The sequence below is a fragment of the Natrix helvetica genome, assembly GCF_964273705.1.
Source record: "Natrix helvetica genome assembly, chromosome: 1".
Taxonomy (NCBI): Eukaryota; Metazoa; Chordata; class Lepidosauria; order Squamata; family Natricidae; genus Natrix; species Natrix helvetica.
The window spans coordinates 301,054,284-301,079,815 of record NC_138548.1 but is presented as its reverse complement, the minus strand read 5'-3'; the positions used below and the strand labels follow the sequence as shown (position 1 = coordinate 301,079,815).

At 45.7% G+C, this 25,532-nt stretch overlaps 1 protein-coding gene across 1 annotated transcript in view; it reads right to left on the bottom strand.

The window, feature by feature from the left end:
* Window positions 1-14,161: 14,161 nt before the first annotated feature.
* Window positions 14,162-25,532, bottom strand: part of NISCH (nischarin) — a 64,271-nt gene continuing 52,900 nt past the window's right edge. Inside the window, exon 21 of the mRNA XM_081950406.1 lies at window positions 14,162-15,566. Coding sequence (XP_081806532.1) covers window positions 14,938-15,566 — 629 coding nt within the window. The 3' untranslated portion in view covers window positions 14,162-14,937. The remainder of the gene's footprint in view (window positions 15,567-25,532) is intronic.

The window sequence follows — 25,532 nt, the reverse complement described above, 5'->3', positions numbered from 1 at the left end:
AGGAGTGAGGGCGAAGGTATAAACAACGGTTGGGGGTGGCCTGGAACACCGGAGGCCACTGGAGGCCCTGTTTCAAGGCCATGGATAGGCCTGAACAGTTATCTAGGCCAAGAACAACTGGGCCAAGAACGCCCCCCCCATCTGGAACCACCTTGGATTGTCTCCCACCTTTCTGTCATCTCTGCCATCTCTCACCACTTGAGGATATTCGATCATTTCCCGCCCCCCCCCTCATCCAAGTACTAATCTGGACATTGAAGCCTCCTACTTCCTATTGAGACTCTACCCCCGTTTACCAACTTTTTATTACCAGCACCCTTACCCCACTGGGTTTTAACAATCTACTCGAGGTTAGACCTGCTCCGCCTGCGGGAGGCCCCTCTCTCGCAGGCATGGCCCTTGGCTCTTTCAAGGGCCCGCCTTGATGACGGGTTCGTGGACCCCGAGAGGTGCAGGAACCGGAAGCTAAGGGGATTTTTAGTAAAATGTTTTTTATCTTTTTTAGGGGGTCCCAGGGTGGGGGGGAGGGTTAATCAGACCGGGAGGAGGGCCAGAGCCGGACAGACAGGTGAGTCCAGGAAGGACGGGGATGCGGTGGAGGGGGGGAATATAAAGGTCACTAAAGCAGAGGGTTGTCCTATTGCAACGGTCGCGGGGAGGAGGGGATGCGAGGACAGGATAAGATCCCAAGGTCGGTTGGGAGACCGTGGCTGTTGGTTACGCCCGGTCGCTTGTACCAACCCCTGCAGTCTAGGTGGACAGGTCCTACAGAGCCAGGGCCTGCGGCTGATGCTTTGCAACGCAAGGTCTGTCACCAACAAGGCCCCCCTCATTAATGAGTTGATCTCAGAGGGGGAGCTAGACCTTGCAGGGATAACGGAGACCTGGTTGGGCCACGAGGGTGGTTTACCCCTCGTGGAAATGTGCCCACCGGGTTTCCGTGCATTCCATCAGCCTCGGGCCCTGGGTAAGGGTGGAGGGGTGGCGGTGGTTATGCGGGAATGTTTAGAGCCGAGGGAGTTCACTGTCCCTCAGATACCCGGGTGTGAGTCCCTTGGTGTGAACTGGGGCCCAGGGAGGCAGTGGGGCTTGCTGATTGTATACTTGGCTCCTCGCTATGCATCAGCAGCCCTGCCCGAGCTCCTCGAGCTAATCTCAGCGACGGCAGTTGAGACTCCCAGACTTTTGGTCATGGGGGACTTCAACTTGCCGTCAATGGGAGCGGCTTCCGAGGTGGCTCGGGAGTTCATGGCTTCCATGACGGCCATGGACCTGACCCAATTAGTGCAGGGCCCCACTCACGAAGGGGGCCACACACTGGACCTCATTTTTGTATCTGAACAGTGGACGAGTGATCTGGGAATAGGGGATTTAGTCATCACGCCCCTGTCATGGTCAGACCACTCATCCCTCCGGCTGGACTTCCCTGGCGCTATCCCCCACCGCGAGGAGGCGGAACCAGACTCTATAAACTGGTACCGCCCCAGGCACCTGATGGAATCTGATAGATTCCAGACGGAGCTTGGGCCAATTCCTGTAGCCTTGTCCCGCTCCCGCTCCGAGGACCTAGTGACTGCCTGGAATAGGGCGACGACTGGGGCCTTGGACCGGGTTGCGCCTTTGCGACCTCTCCTGCGGCATCGACCCACCCGGGCTCCTTGGTTTACTGAGGAGCTTAGGGTGATGAAGCGCCACAGGAGACGTCTAGAGAGCAGGTGGAGGTCCTCACGCTCCGAATCTGACCGAACACAGGTAAGAGCCTATTTGCGGACTTACCTGGTGGCAATAAGAGCGGCCAAACGTAGACATTGTGCTGCTCTTATTGCGTCCGCGGATAACCGCCCTGCCGCCCTGTTTAGGGTGACTCGCTCCCTTTTATCGCAGAGGGCGCGGGAGACACCCTTACAGGGTAGAGCAGAGGAGTTTGGGGAATATCTTCAGGACAAAATCGATCAGATCCGGAGCGGGTGGACCTCCGTCAGTGGACCAGACGAGCCGCCAACAGCGAGTCTTGAGAGACCATTCTGGGAGGAGTTTGACTCTGTTGCCCCCGAGGATTTAGACAGGTTGCGTGGACGGCTGCGACCTACCACTTGTTTAACGGACCCGTGCCCCTCCTGGCTGGTACTGGCAGCCTGGGAGGTGACACGAGGCTGGCTCCTGGGCCTGGTGAGCGCCTCACTGGGTGAGGGATACTTACCAACCGCCTTGAAAGAGGCGGTGGTGAGACCCTTGCTCAAGAGGCCTTCGCTCGACCCAATGGAGCTAGCTAACTATCGTCCAGTCTCCAACCTCCCCTTCTTGGCGAAGGTTGTTGAGAATGTGGTGGCGCAGCAGTTCCCGCGACACCTAGACGAATCCGACTATCTAGACCCACGCCAGTCCGGCTTCCGACCCGGGCACAGCACTGAGACAGCCTTGGTCGCGTTGGTCGATGATCTCTGGAGGGCCAGAGATAGGGGTTGCTCCTCTATCCTGGTCCTATTAGACCTCTCGGCGGCTTTTGATACCATCGACCATGGTATCCTATTGCGCCGGTTGGAGGGGATGGGAGTCGGAGGCACCGTTTTGCGGTGGTTCGGCTCCTACCTCTCCGACCGGAAGCAATGTGTGTTGACAGGGGGACAGAGGTCGTCCCTGAGGCCACTCACTTGTGGGGTGCCACAGGGGTCGGTCCTCTCGCCTCTCCTGTTCAACGCATATGTGAAGCCGCTGGGTGAGATCATCCGTGGTTTTGGGGTTGAGTACCATCTCTACGCTGATGATACTCAGCTGTATATTTCAACCCCAAACCACCCCAACGAGGCTGTCGAAGTGATGTCCCGGTGTTTGGAAGCCGTCGGGGTCTGGATGGGGGACAACAGACTCAAACTCAACCCCTCCAAGACCGAGTGGCTGTGGTTACCGGCACCTCGGTTCAGCCAGCTGACTCCATCGCTGGCCATAGGGGGCGAACAATTGTCCCCTGTGGAGCGGGCGGGCAATTTGGGTGTCCTCCTTGATGCCCGGCTGTCAATGGAGGACCATGTGGCAGCCGTGGCAAGGGGGGCATTCCACCAGGTTCGCCTGGTGCGCCAATTGCGCCCCCTACTGGACCGGAGTGCCCTGCGCACGGTCACTCATGCGCTGGTGACGTCTCGCCTGGACTACTGCAATGCCCTCTACATGGGGCTTCCCTTGGGACGCATCCGGAGACTGCAGCTAGTTCAGAACGCAGCCGCGCGGGTTATTATGGGAAGTACACGTTACTCCCACGTAACACCTCTCCTGCGCGAGCTGCACTGGCTACCTGTGGCCTTTCGGGTGCTTTTCAAGGTATTGATCACCATCTTTAAAGCGCTCCATGGCAGAGGACCTAGTTATCTGCAGGATCGCATCCTACCACACACGTCCCTGCGACCTATCCGCTCACACAGGGAGGGGCTCCTCCTGGTGCCGTCTGCTAGGCAATGCCAGAGGGCGACACCTAGGAGTAGATCCTTCTCTGTGATGGGCCCAACCCTCTGGAATGACCTCCCCCCAGACATTCGAACTACCACCGACCTCCGTTCCTTCCGGCAAAAGTTAAAGACTCACCTATTTCAATCAGCTGGCCTGGCACTTTCTTAGTTTCACCTCCCGGGGATTTATTCATTTTAATTGGGTTTGGGGTTTTAATAAGCTTTTAATGTACTATATTTATTATTCTATTACAGTCTTATAACCTCCTTCACCTACGTATTTAATTATTTAACTGTTTTGTGTATGTATTTTATAATGCATTTTAGTGACTGTACACCGCCCCGAGTCCTTTCCGGGAGAGGGGGCGGTCTATAAATGTGAATAATAATAATAAATAAATATTTTCTCTCCAATATTCCTTCCTTTCTTCTTCCTTCTTTCTCTTTCTCCTCCCCTACCTTCAATTATCTGGACCAATATTAATTGTAGATCCAGTCCTTCAAGTTATCCACAAGTTCTCTCTAAACTTTTGGTATTTGATATTAACGCAAAATATTTGCTCTACCATCTGTCACAATAATGCTACGCTGAATAAAGGATTGCTTGATTGTGAAGTTAGAAATGAACAGTTGCTGTATCAAATGGAGAATGTACATGCCCATGGTTGCTTAAAAGTAGCCTCTGGGTAAGACTCAAAAATGATTTTAGAAACCAAAGGTTTGGATTGTAGAATTATAGCATGGAGTTCAATGGTCATCAACATGCAAAACACTATTTGCCTGTTTTTATTGATTTATTTCTGTTCTTACGGCGCTCTAGGAATGGAATGGGTAAAATATTTCTGTTCTGTAGGGAGAACGAGGCAGACAGGAACTGAGGCAAGGCAGGTTGAAGCTAACACAACCTTTATTAACAGTTTAACAAGGCAAAATGTAAGGCAAACCTCGAACTGGCAAACAGCAGCATTTGACAGCTGACAGCCCTTTTTATACCAGAGCTGTCAGACACTGAACAAATAGAATGGCTGCATTCTCCCGCTAGCTGGCTGCTTGGTCTTAACCAATCAGGAACCGGCAATGATAGTCAATGGCGTTGTAGCCTCGAGGACTTAACACCCCTCTCCTCCCAGTTAGCATATGCGTAGTCAGCCAAGTACGCTGGCCGGCGTTGGCTCTGCTCCGATCATCTTAGTTCAGAGGCGGTGGCCAAAGGAGGAGAAGCTGGTGGAGAGTCCTATGGAACATCAGGAGACTGTGCAGCTGAGTTGACGGGAAACATGACCGCCGTGGGACTGACTGGCTTCTCAGGTAAGCCTGGAGACAAGAACGCATCGGTGGCGGGTGTTGCGTGCAACTCTGTCTGCGCTGGAGCAGCCTCTGTAGATATTAGTTCCCTGGGCCAGGATTGGGCCTACACCAGGTGCTGGTCTGCTGTGCTGGTGGCTCGCCGTCTGAGCGGGTTGATGTGTCGGTGCCACATTTGCCCATCACTGAGTTGGACCCTATAAGAGTAGGGTCCAGTTTGTTGCGTGATTTGTCCAGGAAGCCACCTTTGTTTGGCCCCATAGTTTTGGGCGTAGACTGGGTCTCCCACATTAAAGGCCCGTGTGGAGTCACCTGTGAGGGGGCTTTTGTCTGCTGCATAACCGGGCTGTAGTCGGTCCAGGGTTGTCCGGAGCCGACGTCCCATAAGTTGTTCTGTGGGACATTGCTTGGTTGGGCATGGGGTTGTATGCTGTGCCAGGAGGTATTGGGACAGTTTGTCATGCCAATTCCCTGGCCCCAGGTGGCCCAATGCCTCCTTAACCAACCGGACGGTTTGTTCTGACAGACCATTTCCGGCCGGGTGGAACGGGGCTGTCGGGGCATGTCGTATGGCATGCTGGCCTAAAAACATCTGGAAGGGTGCTGACGTGAATTGGGGCCCATTGTCAGTTACCACCATGTCGGGCAACCCATGGGTCACGAATAGCCTCCCCAGCACTTAATTACGGCCTCTGAAGTGGTGGAGGGCATGAGTGCCAGCTCCACCCACTTCGAGTAGGCATCTATGAGGACCAAGAAGTTCTTCCCCAAGAACGGGCCAGCGAAGTCCAAATGGACTTGTGCCCATGGAGCCCTGGGCATGTCCCATTCCCTGATGGGCACAGAAGGGGGACCCAGTCTAGATTGCTGGCACTGCTGGCAGGTGGCTACCCAACTTTCTATTTCCTGGTCAATCTTTGACCACCATACATAGCTTCAGCCCAAAGTCTTCATGCACACAATGCCCGGGTGAGCAGTGTGCAGGCAACTTAAAATTGGCGACCTAAGCTTTGGGGGAGCTACCACCCTATTGCCCCATAACAGGCACCCATTAAGGACGGACACCTCATGCTGCCATATATAATAGGGGTGAAACTCAGGATCTACTGGCACCTGTGGCCACCCCCTGCGCACCCAGTCCAAAACTTGGGCCAGTATTGGGTCTGTGGCAGAGACCCTGGCAATATCCCAAACAGATACTGGCATGGCCAACTCTTCAATTAAGAGGACTGAAACTGCAGGAGCAGGGTCCAAAACAGGGGCTGGCAGAGGGCAGCAATGAATGCATCAGCGTGCCCCAAGTTATTTTCTGGTCTATATTGCAGCTGATAATTATATGCTGCTAGAAAGACTGTCCATCTGGACATCCTTGGGGACAAAATCTGAGGAGTCTGGCAATCCCCCGCCAGAAGACCCAAGAAGGGTTTATGGTCGGTCACTAAGTGAAAAACAAATGACCATAAAATTAATCGTGAAACCACTTTACTACACTGGGAACCCCAATCCTACATTTTTCTTGTTTGAGCTTAACCCCCTCTTGGCGGAAATGGGTCAGGACTGCTCTTAATTTATCAATGAGCTCAGCTTTATCCAAAGTGGAGATAAGCACGTCGTCGAAATAGGGTACCACCCCTGGCAGCCCCTGGAGCATCCACTCCATTAGGCCCTGGAAAATACCCGGGGCTACACTAACCCCAAATTGCAAGTGTTTACATTTGAAAGCTCCCCGGTACGTTACAATGGTTTGAGCCATGGCAGTGGCGTCGTCTACCGGGAGCTGCTGGTATGCTTGTGCCAAGTCTAACTTGGTAAAAATGTTTCCCTGGCCTAAGGAATGGAGCAGATGTTGAACCACTGGCACTGGGTAAGGGTTGGCTTGCAACCCTTTATTAATTGTGCATTTAAAATCCCCGCAAATTCTAATACTACCATTCTGCTTAATAGGTATTACTATGGGTGTCTCCCAGAGGGAGTGGTCTACTGTGTTGAGCACTCCTTGTGCTATTAATTTATCTAGCTCTAAATCTACCTTGAGCTGAAGAGCAAAAGGCACTCTCCTGGGTTTTAGACGTATTGGCGCCACCTGGGGGTCCAAGTTAAAAGAAATGGGAGTCCACTTATATTTACCAAGCCTGTTGTCAAATACGTCCATAAACTCGCTGGCCAGCGCGGTGAAGAAATCTAGAACAACGGAGTGGATGCTGGAGACGTTGAGCCCCAATGCAGAGAACCAGTCAAGCCCCAGGAGGCTGGGCAGATGGCCATCTACAATTATGAGGGGAAGAGGCCCCAGGAAGTTATTGCTGTCTATGGTGAATGTGCTGCAACCCACAATGGGTATTGGCTGCCCTTGATAGTCTCTGAGGAAAGTGGGCACTGAGTTGAGCTTTGGCCAGGCTGGGCACTATCCATTGATAGTAGCCCAAGAGACCAGAGATTTGGAAGAGCCAGTGTCCACTTCCATCTTGCAGGGCTCTCCCTCTATGCGCACAGTCAGGTATATCTTATGGGTAGACTTGGTCAGGGAAGCATGGCTGATAGCCCATTCAGGGTGCTGCTGGTCACCTGCGATGGCAGTCTTCGCGGTGTTTGTAAAGTCTTTTTACGAATTGTTTTGACAAGGCGAGCTCCGGAGGTGGATCAGAGATTGGCATGGCGACTCTGCAGACCTTGGCTAAATGTCCTTTCCTGTCACACTGACGGCATATTGCGATTTTGAAGCTGCAGAATGACCTTGCATGGTTCCCGCCACAACTCAGGCAGCCCGCCTGAGGTAAAAAATCAGCGTGAGTCCGTTTTTTTCTGGTGGCCAGTTTGAGGCAGCTAATCTCTTCTTCCTGGTCAGAGAAGTCTTCTTCGTCATCTTCGTGATGGACAGCATGGCCCCTGCTGGCATGGGTGGCCGGTGGCAGAAATCTCTGAATTTCTGTGGTGGATTTATCGACATTTCATATGCTGTGGCTTCATCCACAGCTGCCTGAAGGCTCATCTCTTTTCGTGCCAGCAAGCATTGCTTAAATCTGAGGTCTTTGATACCACAGACCAGCTGTTCTAACAGGGCATCATCCAGCAGAGGAAAGTCACAGTTCAGGGCCGCAGTTCTGAGGGAAGCCATGTAGTCGCTCACAGATTCCCCTTCTCTCTGGGTTCTCTGCCTAAAAGCATAACGTCTGGCTATATGCGAGGGAGTTGGAGAGTAATGACTTTTAAGTTTCTCTAAAAAGTCTCCCAAGGAATCGAATGGATGGATTGAGGGGCTGCTAACAGTATGTCTATTTATGAGCAATAAAAATATTATCCAGTTAGTCATTAGATAAGGCCCATGTATATTTGTATTGTAATAAATATTCCAATGTGAGCTTTGTATTCATATAAATTAAAGAATGTGGACGATCTAAAGAGGAATCTAAAAAGTTAAGTTGGCCTTTTAAACAACAACAATAATAATAAATGAAGCTAAAACAGTGTGATTGAAGCCGCTTTTAAAATATATAGCAATATATGTGCAACATACATAAAAGTGGGGTGGGTCTTTGATTGTACAGTTGTGACTACCATTTTAACTTTTGGATGCACTCACACACACAGTTGCCACTGTTTATGATATAGTATATATGTATAAACATGTATGTATGTATGTATGTATGTATGTATGTATGTATATATATATATATATATATATATATATATATATATATATATATATATATATATATATATATATATATATATATATATATATATATATATATATATATATATATAATGTTTTCTGAGGTTTTCGCGGGTGTTTGTATGTACGTCTTTGGTTGTTCGGGTTTTCTCCCGCGTAGAATTGGAAGTATCTTCACGACGTTTCGATTGCTCCTGGAAGCACCAAGCCGGAAGCACCAAGCCGGAAGCAGCAGCCTGAAGATGATGAATGAGACTTCATCGAAACGTCGTGAAGATACTTCCAATTCTACGCGGGAGAAAACCCGAACAACCAAAGACATATATATATATATATATATATATATATATATATATATATATATATATATATATATATATATATATATATATATATATATAATGTTGTAATTGTACTGATAAATAAATAAAGGGAGACTAGGATAGATCTATTTCGAGCTAATTAGCTCTCATCAGCTAGCCATACCCTTGCTGGGATTAGAACCCGGGCTGTATATATCTTAGGCAGGAGTCTTAACCACTAAGCCACGGGTTCTCTTCCTTATCAGTTGAGCCAGGGAAATAGGTATGTATTTATGTTACAACCCCTGGTATGACTAAATATGGGAGGAAGGTCACTACTCCCTCTTTCTGTCCTTCGGCTTATCACAAAGACCATGCAGGCAGAAAACCATATTTTTATTTTTACTGTTGCCTTTTTATATTTGTGTTGTAATTGTACTGATAAATAAATATATATACACACACACACACATACACACACACATACACACACACACACCTGTATACATACATACATACACATACATATATGTACACATACATATATATATATACATACATGCATACATACATACAGTACATATATATATAAATTGTATCAATATAATTGTATCTAGATAGATAGATGATCGATAGATAGATAGGTAGGTAGGTAGGTAGGTAGGTAGGTAGGTAGGTAGGTAGATAGATAGATAGATAGATAGATAGATAGATAGATAGATAGATAGATAGATAGATAGATAGATGATAGATAGATATTATTGTGGCCCAGCAGCGGCCAACTGAGCTGTTGGTGGACTCTGACAGCTCAGACCATTACGGGACTGCTCTGGAGGATGAGGAAGACTCTGGAGGGTGTTTGTAGTCAGAGCAGGAACTAGAGATGCCTGTTGGCCACCAGGTGGCATCTGAGTCAGGGAGCAGTGAGGAGGAACAGAGGGAGGTTGTCTCTGATGTGCGTGTGCGTAGAGCTGAGAGGAGAAAGGAACAGCTATGGAGAAGATGTCATAGAAGGAAGTAGGGACAGCTGGCTAAGGGTGTGGCCCCTCCCAAAGAGTTTATAGGTGGAGCGACGGGAGGGGAATCTTTGCAGGAAACAACAGTCCATTTTACTAGCCGTTGAGAAAGCATTCCGTAAATCTAATCTTGGTTTCTTGAAGATAGCGTTCTAGGCTCCTAGCCAAGGGGTGGTTTCATCTCCGTAATTAGTCGTGGCAGACAGCCAAGCCTTTGTCTGCATATTCATTAGAATCACGGGACAGAACAGATAGACAATTAGAACCAATGAAATAGCAACAAGTATGCTATAATTTTCATTGAAGATTTTCCTTATTTTACAAAGATAGCATTATACATTTTGCTGTAAGAAAAGATAAACAGATAAAAGGCATGCCTTTTGCATGGTCTGTTTCTCTTGACTCTAGCAGAACATATGAGCCTGTTTGCCTCGTCTGTTGCATTAGAAGCAGAAGTGGGGAAAAACCCAAAGAAAAACTTCTTCACACAGCAGACTATGGAATGATTCACAGAAAACCGTGTGACTTTCTCAGCTCGTGATTTATTCAGATGTCACCGCATCTCTAATTTGTTTAGATTGCAAAATAACTGTTTTCTTTTTTACCTGAGAACATATTATTTCATAGTAACCTTTTCCAGATCAGCTGCTCTTCTACAGGTAAAACTCGAAAAATCAGAATATCATGCCAAAGTTCATTTATTTCAGCAATGCAACTTAAAAGGTGAAACTAATATATGAGATAAGACTCATTACATGCAAAGCAAGATAGTTCAAGCCGTGATTTGTCATAATTGTGATGATTATGGCGTATCGCTCATGAAAACCCCAAATCCACTATCTCCGAAAATTAGACTATTACATGCAATCCATAAAACAAGGATTGTACATAGAACAATATCGAACCTCTGAAAAGCATAAGCATGCATATGTACTCAGTACTTGGTTTGGGCCCCTTTTGCAGCAATTACTGCCTCAACGTGGTGTGGCATGGAAGCTATCAGCCTGTGGCACTGCTGAGGTGTTATGGAGGACCAGGATGCTTCAATAGCAGCCTTCAGCTCTTCTGCATTGTTCAGTCTCATGTCTCTCATCTTTCTCTTGGCAATGTCCCATAGATTCTCTATGGGGTTCAGGTCAGGTGAGTTTGCTGGCCAATCAAGCACAGTAATCCCACAGTAATCCCACGGTCATTGAACCAGGTTTGGGTGCTTTTGGCAGTGTGGGCAGGTGCCAAATCCTGCTGGAAAATGAAAGCATGAAATAAATGAACTTTTGCACGATATTCTAATTTTTCAAGTTTCACCTGTATCTATAAGCACCCAAATTACATTTTTATATAAATAATGAATTTATTAACCATTTATGTATTCTTATTTTGTGGGGTATTTTTCAAATAAATACATCAAATATGATTAATATATACAAAGAGGAATGATAATAGACAAGAGAGCCTTTAGGCCTTATCCCTGAGTAGGTAAAACCTCTTAGAATGGATATAATCTCCCATATACATATTGGAGAAAGTTTTTTTTAAAATCAGTCCTCGACTAATGACCACAATTGAGCCCAAAATTTCTCTTGCCCAGTGAGATATTTGTTAACTGAGTTTTGCCCCATTTTAACAACCTTTCTTGCCACAGTTAAATGAAGCACGGTTGTTAAGTTATTAAATGAGTAACACGGTTGCTGAATTAATCTGGTATCCCCATTGCCTTTGCTTTAGTCTGGGATATGAGTCAGTTGGCGCATGACTTCAATGGTCAAAAGTATGAAGAACAGTCATAAGTTACTTTTTTCAGTGCCATTATAACTTTGGTCACTAAGCAAACTGTTCTCAGTCAAGGACTACCTGTAAAAGGTTAAACTGCATGTAGTTTTTCAATTTCAAGCTAATGTTGAAAAAATACTTTAGTCATTTGAAGAAGAGAGGTTTAGCTTCCCTAATTGTCTATTATACCATTATGCATAAATTTGATTGCTATCAAACCCCGAAGAGCTTCACTTAAGGAATACTTTAGGAAGACTCACACCAGTGGTGGGTTTCAAATTTTTTTAGAACCTCTTCTGTAGGTGTGGTCTGCTTTGTGGGAGTGGCTTGCCGATCATGTGACCGGGTGGGAGTGGCTTGCCAGCCATGTGACTGGGTGGGAGTGGCTTGCCAGCCATGTGACTGGGTGGGAGTGGCCAACTTGTAAAATGTGGTGAAACTCGCTTAACGCTCTTGCTTAGCAACCAAAATGTTGGCTCAGAAACTGGCATTTGAAGCACGCAAGTCTTAAAGCTGTCAAGTTACAAGACCCTTGCACTCCTAACCCTTTAGAAAAAAAAACACAGGGGTGTTCAAACTTGGCAGCTTCAAGACTTGTGGACTTCAACTCCCAGAATTCCTCCTCTCGCTCTTCATCTTGATGATGGGCGGATGGGCGGGGGGAGGGAGCTGGTTCTAAACGGCACTGTAGATTTGTGGAACCACTTCTATAGAAGATGTTAGAACTGGCAGGAACCCACCCCTGACACACACATAGCACCTTTAATTAAGCAGCTGTTTGGGATTCAAAATATAATAAATATATCTTCTCTCACTATTCCACCAATTTGAAAATTGAGGTGATAGTGTTTCTGGAAATTTTCATCTGGATCCTTTTTCTCATGCCAGATTGATATTATGAGGTATTCCAAACCTTGGAATTGATAAAAGCCAATCAACTCCACAGGGAAGTTTTGAATGAATGTAGAGTCTTTTACTTTCAATGTAATACTGTAAGATAATGACTTATCACTTTCTGTGTGAAGAATAATTGTCCATTGCCACCTACTGGCAATATCTACGACTACAATTATTGATACTTCAATTCTGACCAGTATTTTGTCTCAAAGACAGCTAAATTATACAAATAACAAAAGAGCTGTTTAAGAATTCTTTTCCTGTTTCATTTGTTAAAAGCAACTATTTAAGCTAAAGATATGGAGGGGAAAGCATTACTTTTCATTCTGTTGCCAGTCCCCAATTATGTGTGATGATGATGAAATCTGGTAATCACTGAAGCTTCAGGTAAAAAACCTTACATATACCAACATGTATGAGAAGAAGCCCTTGTGCATTTCTTTGTTCTAGTTTGCTTTTCCTGTTGCTAAATTAAGGGAAAAATCTAAAATGAAAAATACAATAAAGTACAACTATTTTTGACTCCTCTGCTGGAATTTATAAACCCTCTGAATTGGAAATTCTTTTTTCTAGCTTTATGAATAATCTTTCCCAGGTGCCAGACTACTGGGCGTAAATGCTTATTTGGATCTTAGAGAAAATGGAAGTTCTGAATCAGAAGCCAGTCCCTCTCCTCTAGAGATGGAACATTTATTTAAAGTTCAATTCTCAAATATTCAGAATGAGGCTTTTTTGCACATATTAGTTGAGCTGCAGCAGCATATTTACTTCTGACAAATGTATTGGCCTGTTAGATACGTATGCCTCCACTATACTCTTTAAGTACAGGTAGTCCTCAACCTACGGCCACAATTGAGCCCAAATTTTATGTGGTTAAGTGAGACATTTGTTAAGTGAAGTTTGGCCCATTTTACAACTTTTCTTGCTTCAGTTATTAAACGAAGCACTGCAGTTGGTAAATTAGTAACCTGGTTAAGTGAATCTGGCTTCCCCATTGACTTTGCTTGTCAGGAGGTGGCAAAAAGTGATCACATGACCTTGGTCACAGCAACAGTCATTAATATGAACCAATTGCCAAGGATCTTACTTTTGATCACATGATCACAGGGATGGCTGAAAAGGTCGTAACTTGTGAAAAACAGTCATGTCACTTTTTTCAGTGCCGTTGTACCTCTGAACAGTCACTAAACAAACTGTTGTAAGTTGAGGACTACCAGTATGCAGCTGCAGCCTAAGAAAGTTTAAAATAATTCTTTTGCAGTTGTTCCTAATAATGTTTTCAACTTGTATTCTGAATTTCGATTCAGAACTACTTAAATCAACTTCAACCCTTACCCATTTACGTTTTTCTCTTAGACTTCCCACAGGAGACGACAGCCATCTATTGGAAGCCTAGAAATGAAGCCTGATTGTAATAGCCCCATCTTCTCCAGCAAGTAGTGCTTACAAGAAAGCTTTTTTCTTGAAAAATGAGATGTAGTTCAGTAAGATTTTAAGTCTGAATTAAAGCAAATGGACGAAAACCAAGCTATTTGCAGGTTAATGGGATAGAAAGGAGAGAAGATAAGGGTTCTTTTATACACCTTTTATACAAATGTATTCTGGAATATTTTGCACAGCATTAGGATCAATTCTTTCATAGTCTCTTTTGTCTTTTCATTTACTTCACCACCTTCCGACCTGCATTGTAATCAAATTACTAAGAATCTTATTACATCCTAAAAATAAATTTGAGTAAACAGTTGTGTCAAAATTCAGTTTATTTTTTTTTTTTGAGAAATTTGGCAACAGAAACAAGGTGCTAACAACAAATATCTCATTATTTGTTGGCATCAAATAATTATTACCATTCCTGACCAATCATTCTGTCTGCAGTGTTGAAATCAACCCAGTAACTTTGTTCTATCTTGTCAAAATTTAAATCACATGTAAAATCAACATTCAATCGGGTGAATTCTATCATGTTCACAATTAGCTGACAAAATTAAAAAATTGATACATCATAAAAAGACAAAATGTAAAAATTATAAGAAATTATCATTAAATAAGTATTAGCAGTATAAGCAATGTACATCTTGTACAAAGAACATTGCACTGTAACGTAGCACAAGCAACTTTTGATACCATTATTTTTATGTGTGTGTGTATATATTTGTATAGAATAGCATTGTACAAAAAACACAGTGGAAACTTGTAACAGCCCTAAATGGAAATATGAAAGCTGACTCCTTTTATTCCATACAGTGGCCTAGAATGCTTATTTAGGAATCTGGAACATGTTACTTGCTACATAAAAACAGAGTTTAGAAAATCCCAGGACAATCATTTAGCAGCTTAAGTTGTGTAGTAAACCCCATCCCCACCCCTCCTGCACCAGAAATACCAATGACAATGCACAGAAAAAAAAAACCCACCACCCCAATGTAACGTGACATTGCTGTGAAGACAATGCTGATCCAGGGTTAATTCAGTCAGTACTGTGCTTTAATTCATAATTGGTAGACCCGATGAGCTGAAATATAAACCCAACAAGATTATCCAGTGAGCTCCAAAGGCAACTCCCTACCACACAGTATCTCCCACTGCCTAGCAAGTAGTGAGATCAGTTTTTCACGGCTATCAGGACTTGGGATAAAGACACACCAGAGCACCTCTTGGCTGACATTACCCTCTTGTGCAGCCTGTCCTTTAGGGAAACTGAAGACATTGCCAAAGTGATCCAAGGTCAGGTTCTGCATGAGATCATGATTCTGAATGTCATCAAAAACAAACGTGAGTGCCTGAGGATAGGCCTGGTAGCCCATGAGCACCCGATCTAGGTCACGGATTCTTCTTCCATCTGCAAGCTGATACTTGTCCCTCTTTGGTGGTTCCTTTGCAAACTCAGGCCGTGGGTAGCTGATGTAGTCCTCGTTGAAAAGAAACAAATCTGAGCTAGTTAGGATCAGTGTTTTAGGCTGGAGGGAACTGTAGGCCTGAGCAATCCCCTCTGTAATATTGACCTGAAAGGCCAACACATAAAGGAGTAGATTCAGGGACGGGGATTTCATGACACTTTTCATCTTCTCAGCAACCAAAAAGGCAAGGTCTCCAATTTCTTCTTCATTGGGATATATGAATCTCACTCTGCTAGAGTGAATCAGTTCATAGTTTTCCATTTTTCCTGAAACAATAAAGAATGCCATAGATTTTGAATAATTAGATTTAGAACAAATTCAGAACATTTTTTCCCTGAAAAAAATATGTTCTCAAATTAAATTTTGAAATGATTAAAAACACACCATAAAGAACAAAAAAGACATATACTATATCACATACAAAGAAACTGAATTATGAATCAGAAAATTCACCTATGCTACATGTACTCATGAGGTAAACTATTTCCTTTTAATTTCAGACTACCATATATCATAAGACATTAATAACAGATGTGCATCATTTTGATACTTACTGAAATAATTAGTGTGAAGCAACCTGACCACTCCAATATAAACACATTTTCCAGCTTACTTTTAATTAATGCCCTTTCTTCAAACTGCTTAGGATGGTATGTTCTCCCTATTTATTATTTATTTATTTATTTATTTATTTCTTGGATTTCTAGACCGCCCCCTCTCCCAAAAAGGGACTCGGGGCGGTGTACAGTCAATGCAGATAAAAATACAATCATAAAACAATTAAATACATTTGGATGGAGGAGATAGGCTGTACAAGAAATAAATATATTCTAAAACCCTAAAAAACATCCCCAATTAAAAACCCAAACCCAATTAAAATAAATCCCCGGGAGATAAAACTAAGAGAGTGCCAGGCCAGCTGATTGAAATAGGTGAGTCTTTAATTTTTGACGGAAGGAATGGAGGTCGGTGGTAGTTCGAATGTCGGGGGGGAGGTCATTCCAGAGGGTTGGGCCCATCACAGAGAAGGACCTACTCCTAGGTGTCGCCCGCTGGCATTGTCTAGCGGACGGCACCAGGAGGAGTCCCTCCCTGTGTGAGCGGATAGGTCGCAGGGACGTGTGTGGTAGGATGCGATCCTGCACATAACTAGGTCCTATGCCATGGAGCGCTTTAAAGATGGTAATCAATACCTTGAAACGCACCCGAAAGGCCACAGGTAGCCAGTGCAGCTCGCGCAGGAGAGGTGTTACGTGGGAGTAACGTGTACTCCCCATGATAACCCGCGCGGCTGCGTTCTGAACTAGCTGCAGTCTCCGGATGCGTCCCAAGGGAAGCCCCATGTAGAGGGCATTGCAGTAGTCCAGGCGAGACGTCACCAGCGCATGAGTGACCGTGCGCAGGGCACTCCGGTCCAGTAGGGGGCGCAATTGGCGCACCAGGCGAACCTGGTGGAACGCCCCCCTTGCCACGGCTGCCACATGGTCCTCCATTGACAGCCGGGCATCAAAGAGGACGCCCAAATTGCGCGCCCGCTCCACAGGGGACAGTTGTTCGCCCCCTATGGCCAGCGATGGTGTCAGCTGGCTGAACCGAGGTGCCGGTACCCACAGCCACTCGGTCTTGGAGGGGTTGAGTTTGAGTCTGTTGTTCCCCATCCAGACCCCGACGGCTTCCAAACACCGGGACATCACTTCGACAGCCTCGTTGGGGTGGTTTGGGGTTGAAATGTACAGCTGAGTGTCATCAGCGTACAGGTGGTACTCAACCCCAAAACCACGGATGATCTCACCAGCGGCTTCACATATGCGTTGAACAGGAGAGGCGAGAGGACCGACCCCTGTGGCACCCCACAAGTGAGTGGCCTCAGGGACGACCTCTGCCCCCCTGTCAACACACATTGCTTCCGGTCGGAGAGGTAGGAGCCGAACCACCGCAAAACGGTGCCTCCGACTCCCATCCCCTCCAACCGGCGCAATAGGATACCATGGTCGATGGTATCAAAAGCCGCCGAGAGGTCTAATAGGACCAGGATAGAGGAACAACCCCTATCTCTGGCCCTCCAGAGATCATCAACCAACGCGACCAAGGCTGTCTCAGTGCTGTGCCCGGGTCGGAAGCCGGACTGGCGTGGGTCTAGATAGTCGGATTCATCCAGGTGTCGTGGAAACTGCTGCGCCACCACCTTCTCAACAACCTTCGCCAAGAAGGGGAGGTTGGAGACTGGACGGTAATTAGCTAGCTCCATTGGGTCGAGCGAAGGTCTCTTGAGCAAGGGTCTCACCACCGCCTCTTTCAAGGCGGTTGGTAAGTATCCCTCACCCAATGAGGCGTTCACCAGGCCCAGAAGCCAGCCTCGTGTCACCTCCCAGGCTGCCAGTACCAGCCAGGAGGGGCACGGGTCCATTGAACATGTGGTGGGTCGCAGTCGTCCACGCAACCTGTCCAAATCCTCGGGGGCAACAGAGTCAAACTCCTCCCAGAATGGTCTCTCAAGACTTGCTGTTGACGGCTCGCCTGGTCCACTGACGGAGGTCCATCCGCTCCGGATCTGATCGATTTTGTCCTGAAGATATTCCCCAAACTCCTCTGCTCTTCCCTGTAAGGGTGTCTCCCGCGTCCCCTGCGATAAAAGGGAGCGGATCACCCGAAACAGGGCGGCAGGGCGGTTATCCGTGGACGCAATAAGGGCGGCACAATGTCTACGCTTGGCCGCTCTTATTGCCACAAGGTAAGTCCACAAATAGGCTTTTACCTGTGTTCGGTCAGATTCGGAGCGTGAGGACCTCCACCTGCTCTCTAGACGTCTCCTGTGGCGCTTCATCACCCTTAGCTCCTCAGTGAACCAAGGAACCCGGGTGGGTCGATGCCGCAGGAGAGGTCGCAAAGGCGCAACCCGGTCCAAGGCCCCAGTCGTCGCCCTATTCCAGGCAGTCACTAGGTCCTCGGAGCGGGAGCGGGACAAGGCTACAGGTTTTTAAATTTAATTTAATTTAATTAGCACTTCTAGACCGCCCCCTCTCCCAAAAGGGACTCGGGGCGGTGTACAGTCCATATCAAAAACATCATACATAATAACAATTAAAAATTATTAAATGGATAAATACATAAATAAGAGGAGGATAAAATAGACAGAACTGTAATTGCTAAATAAATAATTTAAAATATACAAAATTTAAAACCCCAGTGTCCTATAAAATTAAGTCCCCTAAAAAACCAGTAGGAAATATATATGCCAGGAGGTAGACGTTAAGAATTATGCCAGACCAGCCAGTCGGAACAGGTGTGTCTTCAGTTTCTGCCAGAAGGAGCGGAAGTCAGTGGTGGTTCTAATGTCGGGGGGGAGGTCATTCCAGAGGGTTGGGCCCATCACAGAGAAGGCCCTACTCCTTGGTATCGCCCGTTGGCATTGCCTAGTGGACGGCACCAGGAGAAGCCCCTCCCTGTGAGAGCAAATTGGCCGCAGGGATGTATGTGGGAGGATGCGATCCCGCAGGTAACTAGGCCCTATGCCATGGAGCGCTTTAAAGATGGTGGTCAAAACCTTGAAACGCACCCGAAAGACCACAGGTAGCCAGTGCAGCTCGCGCAGGAGCGGTGTTACGTGGGAGTACCTAGTACTCCCCATGACTGCCCGCGCGGCTGCGTTCTAGACTAGCTGCAGTCTTCGTGCGCGTCCCAAGGGAAGCCCCATGTAGAGAGCATTACAGTAGTCCAGGCGAGACGTCACCAGCGCATGAGTGACCGTGCGTAGGGCATCCCGGTCCAGAAGGGGGCGCAATTGGCGCACCAGGCGAACCTGGTGGAACGCCCCCCTAGCCACGGCTGCCACATGGTCGTCCATTGACAGCCGGGCATCAAGGAGGACGCCCAAATTGCACGCCCGTTCCAAAGGGGGCAGTTGTTCGCCCCCTATGGCCAGCGTTGGAGTCAGCTGACTGAACCGAGGTGCCGGTAGCCACAGCCACTCAGTCTTGGAGGGGTTGAGTTTGAGTCTGTTGTCCCCCATCCAGACCCCGACGGCTTCCAAGCACCGGGACATCACTTCGACAGCCTCGCTGGGGTGATTTGGGGTTGAAACGTACAGCTGAGTGTCATCAGCGTACAGATGGTATTCAACCCCAAAACCACGGATGATCTCTCCCAGCGGCTTCCCAGAGCTCGGTATTGGCCCGAGCTCCGTCTGGAATCTATCCGATTCCATCAGGTGCCTGGGGCGGTACCAGCTTGTAGAGTCTGGTTCCGCCTCCTCGCGGTGGGGGATAGCGCCAGGGAAGTCCAGCCGGAGGGATGAGTGGTCTGACCATGACAGGGGCGTGATGACTAAGTCCCCTATTCCCAGATCACTCGTCCACTGTTCAGATACAAAAATGAGGTCCAGTGTGTGGCCCCCTTCGTGAGTGGGGCCCTGCACTAATTGGGTCAGGTCCATGGCCGTCATGGAAGCCATGAACTCCCGAGCCACCTCGGAAGCCGCTCCCGTTGACGGCAAGTTGAAGTCCCCCATGACCAAAAGTCTGGGAGTCTCAACTGCCGTCGCTGAGATTAGCTCGAGGAGCTCGGGCAGGGCTGCTGATGCATAGCGAGGAGCCAAGTATATAATCAGCAAGCCCCACTGCCTCCCTGGGCCCCAGTTCACACCAAGGGACTCACACCCGGGTATCTGAGGGACAGTGAACTCCCTCGGGTCTAAACATTCCCGAATAACCACCGCCACCCCACCACCCTTAACCAGGGCCCGGGGCTGATGGAATGCCCGGAAACCTGGTGGGCACATTTCCACGAGGGGTAAACCACCCTCGTGGCCCAACCAGGTCTCCGTTATCCCTGCAAGGTCTAGCTCCCCCTCTGAGATCAACTCATTAATGAGGGGGGCCTTGTTGGTAACAGACCTTGCGTTGCAAAGCATCAGCCGCAGGCCCTGGCTCTGTAGCGCCTGTCCACCTAGACTGCAGGGGTTGGTACAAGCGACCGGGCGTAACCAGCAGCCACGGTCTCCCAACCGACCTTGGGATCTTATCCTGTCCTCGCATCCCCTCCTCCCCACGACCGTTGTAATAGGACAACCCTCTGCTCGAGTGACTTTTATTTTCCCCCCCCTCCACCGCATCCCCGTCCTTCCTGGACTCACCTGTCTGTCCGGCACTGGCTCTCCTCCCGGTCTGATTATTATTATTATTATTTTTATGAAGGTCCCAGATAGCCAGACAATCAGAGGTATATGCACTGACAACATAGGTTAGGTAGTGGGAATACATGGCAGGCTTTTCTGAGGCCACATGGGATTATGATAAAACTGATCATATCTTTGTTCTGTTTTTGGAAAGAGGCAATTATATTATTTGTTCAGAGTTTAACACTCTTCAACAGTTAAGAGAGGGGCAGACTTCCGGTTCCTGCTGCTGACGGCGACGGGCAGGCTCTGCTCACCCCGCGCTTTCCCGGTGGGCCCCTCACTCCTTGGGGGGCACAGGACGCCCCGTAGAGGCTCCTGCCGGAGGGGCGGCACCGCAGGGGATCCTCTGAGTCGGCGGCGGCCGGGGGGGCCCCCGCATCGCCCCAGGCACTGGGGAGCATGATGGGGAGGCGCTCTGGCGTCTTCGCAGCGAGGCAGCGGGAAGAATAAACATTCAGAAGGATGCAGCTGCGGTGCGGTGAGGCGGAATCCACTCTCCATTCCCTTTGTTATGCGGAAGAAATTGCCAGCTATTTAAAATCTCCTTTCGGCTTGGCTTTGAGAAGCGCGGCTGGAGGGAGGGGGATTTCCCCCCCCCTCGGACAGGCGGCTGTTAACTATTGTTGCTCTCGGCCCTTGGGGGAGGAGGCAGGGAGAGAGCCAATTAATGACGCCACACTCTTAGCAAAGGTGAATTTCGGATTTAAACTGATAATGGAATGATGATCTGGAAACTTTGGAAACTTTGAAACTTTTGTTATGCCTCCTAAGCCCGAAGCTGGCAGGGCAAGATGGCACACTTCCGTTGTCTTCATAAACAGTGAAAACTGACTCCACCTATAAAACTTCAGACATCCGGTCTTTGTCTCCGTGCTACTCAGATAAATCTCTTGCTGTTTGTGACTTTTTGGACTCCCTGGACTGAAAAACTTTACTCTATTCCCAGTGTGACTAGAAAAATCCTCTTCTGCCTGGACCTTCTGTCTCCTGAACTCTCTTGGCGGTTCTACCTTTCTGACTGATCATTCTCTGTACTGACTGAACTCTATAATGTCACGTAAAAAACCACCTCCTGGGAAGCCTGGCTTTGGTGCCTCTGCCCCGACATCTACAACATCCAGTCCAAGTACACAGTCAACGATAACATCTCTGATGCAGCCCAAAACCACTGAGACTGAATTTCAACAAATGTTTCAACAAATTTTACAGGGACAAGAGGAGATTAAAAGACAACTAAAAGAGATGAAAGAAGAAATTAAAGAGAACCAGGACCAGATCAACAAAAACTCACAGAGACTGGATCTTTTGGAGGGTGGGACGGCTGAGATGAGGGAGGGGATGGAAGGGGTGCAGAAGGGGAACAAAGAACTTGACACCCAACAGATGAAAATAGAACTTGAGAGAATGTCCTTTTACCTTAGATTTCAAAATGTGGTGGAGACAGATGATGAAGATATAAGGGACATTATGACAAATATTTTGGCTGAATACATTCAGAAAGAGAAGCAACAGATGGGGTGGGAATTAGATTTGGTTTATAGAGTGAACTCAGCTTATGCTAGAACACACAACGTACCCAGGGAGGTACACATTAAATTTCTCAGAAAAATCACAAGAGATGAAATTCTGAGTGCACAAAGGGGGCAAACTTTGAAATACCAAGATAGGGAAATAACCATCCTGAAACAGATCCCCAAGAAAGTGAGGGAGAAAAGAAAAAGCTATTCGCAATTGGCGAAGAAACTATACCAGAAGGGGGTGTGGTTCAGATGGTTGATGCCTGAAGGTATGCTAATATTCTGGGAGGACACAAGAGTTAGAATTAATACACCCATAGAGGCGCAGGCCTTTATGGAAAAAAATAAAGTACTCCTAGTTAATCAGATGATCCTACAACAGACATGCAGGACACGGGAGGGGCTGGAGCTCTGCTGGCGGGGGGAGAAGGGTAATACCAAGAAAATTCAGATCACAAAAATGAGTAAGAAAATCCACTTGATATAAATTGATCGAAATTATTAACTGAATTTACATGCTGACTATATATTGTTATTTAGCATTGAATTTTTTGTAATTGTATTCTAGGAGTATGGAGGGAGGGGACTCCTGCTGCACACTGCAACTGCCAAAATTTGTAACCTTTCCTTTACCCTTTTCCTATATTATTTCCTAAAAAACCAATAAAACTTTGTTTTTTTTAAAAAAAACAGTTAAGAGAGGGGCAGTGGCTGTGACAGGCACCATCAAGTTCACTTGAAGCTCAGTGATGTGACCTTATGCCGCTCACTCTCTTTGAGCCAATCTAATTCATAGGATTGTTGTTTTGCAGAAAAAGGCAAGCAGGGAGTTCTGTGTATGCTGCTGAACAAGAAGACAAGCTATAAATCTAATAAGCAAAACCTCACCTAGATATTCGTCATGAAATACTTACATGAAAGAAAGTTAAGCTTGTGAAGTAAGTTTTATTGAAACTTTGTGGGGAGATGTCTCTTATTGTTTAATGTGGTTTGGTCTGAGGTGGTTTGTATGTGCTTTTACAAAACAAATGCTGTAAGATACATTATGGCTGAGAGATAGCAATTGGTGCAAAGCTACGCAGTGAGCTTTGTAGCTGAGTAGACACGTTGAAGCAAAGTCATATTATTTCAGGCATAGCAATACTCATACCACACTGATTCATGCTAAACTTTAATGCAGTTAAACTGCCCTATTTTCTGATTACTATCACTGTTTTAGTTGGCCACATTAAAACATGCCTTTGTCCACACAATTTCATTTGTGACTGGTGCTTCAACATGGTGTACTTTCTATTTACAATTTTACTTTTTTCTTAGGTGTAGTTTACTTTTCTGAAGAATTTTATGATACAGAAGTTATGGGAATACAATCATTCAGATGCAGTTTAGGCACAAATACTGAATGGCACAAATACTGAAGAAATGACAATACACAATAATATTGTGTTAAAGAGCTAGGCCAGTTGTTACGATCTTATTACTTTGGCATGTGAAGGAAGTATCCTTTCAAAACATGAGGAGAGAAGTAGAATAGTGTCTGCATCCAGTAGCTAAATGATTCTATCCTCCTTTCCTGTTTTAATTCTTTAGACCAGACCCAAGAAGATCAGCACATTTTCTTCTGATTCTTTTAAAGAAAAGACTAACTAGAAATGTTGCTTAAAACCAATTTAAATCTCAGGTGTGCCTTAATCACCAAATGCATGGTGTGCAAAGGTCACATGGAATTCCCCCTAATGGTGTAACATAACATTCTGACTGCTGTTTTTAATTATTAGTAATTTGAAACCATGCAAAAGAGAAGTGTCCAAGGAACATATGCACTTCCACACTGAGAGCAGGGAGTGGTTCACTGACTCCACAATGTATGTGAATCACAGCTGATTTTTGATCATAAATTATTTATGAAGACATGTGGGCAGATTATCCAATGAGAATATGGAGTTGAGTTTGCTGTTGATAACCGTGAATATACTTTCAAGGCCTGAATGTGTTCATTACTGAAATTGGATTTCCAAAGTCGGAATACATCATCAGTTTAATTTTTAAAGTTCTCAAAGCTTGCATGAATAAGAAGAAATTGAAAATGAATTACAGGGAAATGGAAAACTCTTTGTCACACTGCTGGTATGTGGGTGTGTCAAGGATTTCCTGACTTTGCTAACCACTTTATGTCAATTCTATGCCCTTTCATTTTTGTTGAGGAGTAATATCCACTAATATTTTTTCACCATCAGACTCAGTGACTGTGAAAAAGCAATAGACAAGCATGAGAAAGTATGTGGAATTATAAATGTCTTCTTCAGGGAAGAGAAGAGATTCCAATTTACATTAACTCTTTTTCCTGTGTTAGCAAGTACCAAGTACCTACCAATCCAGTAACAAATTGAACAATTAGTATGTCCTCAATTTCCTTCCTTCTTTCCTTTCCTTTTCTCTCTTCTCTCGTTATTCTGTTCTGTTCTATTCACTCAGGCAACCCAATTGTTCAAAAGCATTCAAGATACTATGTCTTTACTTCAACTGGACTTGCCTACTTTAGTTTTAACAAAAGATGCTAATATATGTATCACTGCAAATGAGTCAGATCTGTCTAGTGGTTAAGACAACATGCTAGAAATCAGGAGAATGTCAGCTCTACTTCCACCTTAAGCATGAAAGCTCAATGGGAGACTTTGGGCCTGTCATTCCATCTCAGCCCACAATGTCAGCTCAAGTGACAAGATGGTTGCTCAATTCCTATCGAGATTTTAAAAAAGCAAACTTTCAGGAAAATGTTAGGAAGAAAAAATATGTATCATTCCAAATGCAAAATGTCATTCTTGATTATTTGCTATCAAAAGGTAAAATCTTAGCAAATCAAATGAACATTGAGGTGTGATGAAATATATAAATTTAGCCTACTAAAATATTTCTGAATCATTGGCAAGCTGTAAGAAAAGAGGAGTGATTTTTTTATATTAGATATAATCCCAACAGAACAAATTTATACAGACGACAAGGGAAGAATTTTGATGGTGGAAATTATGGACAACAAGAAGAAAATACTTTTAATAACAATCTATACCCCCAATGATAAACAATATGAATTTTATAGAAAACTACACAGGAAAATAATTGATTTGGACTATGCAAATATTTGCATGATGGGAGATTTTAATGGAATTGTAGACCAGAATAAATACTACAAAACACAAAAAACAACAAAGTTAAATAGAAAACCACTTCCAAAATCTTTCTTGAAAATGATTGATGAAGTAGACCTAAAAGATGTCTGGAGAGAAAGAAACCCTACTAAAAATATATATACTTTTTATTTGAATAGACATTTATCCTGCTCTAGAATCGATATGACATGGTTTACGACGGAATTGGCCTGTAACATACAGGAAATTGAGATTGAAACAAGTACTTGGACAGATCACAATCCATTGACAATTAAATGGAAAAGACAAAGGAAAAGATCTAGATGGACGCTAAACAATACCGTATTAAAAGAGAAAGATTTTGCACAGAAAATGGAAAAGGAGCTGGCTTTT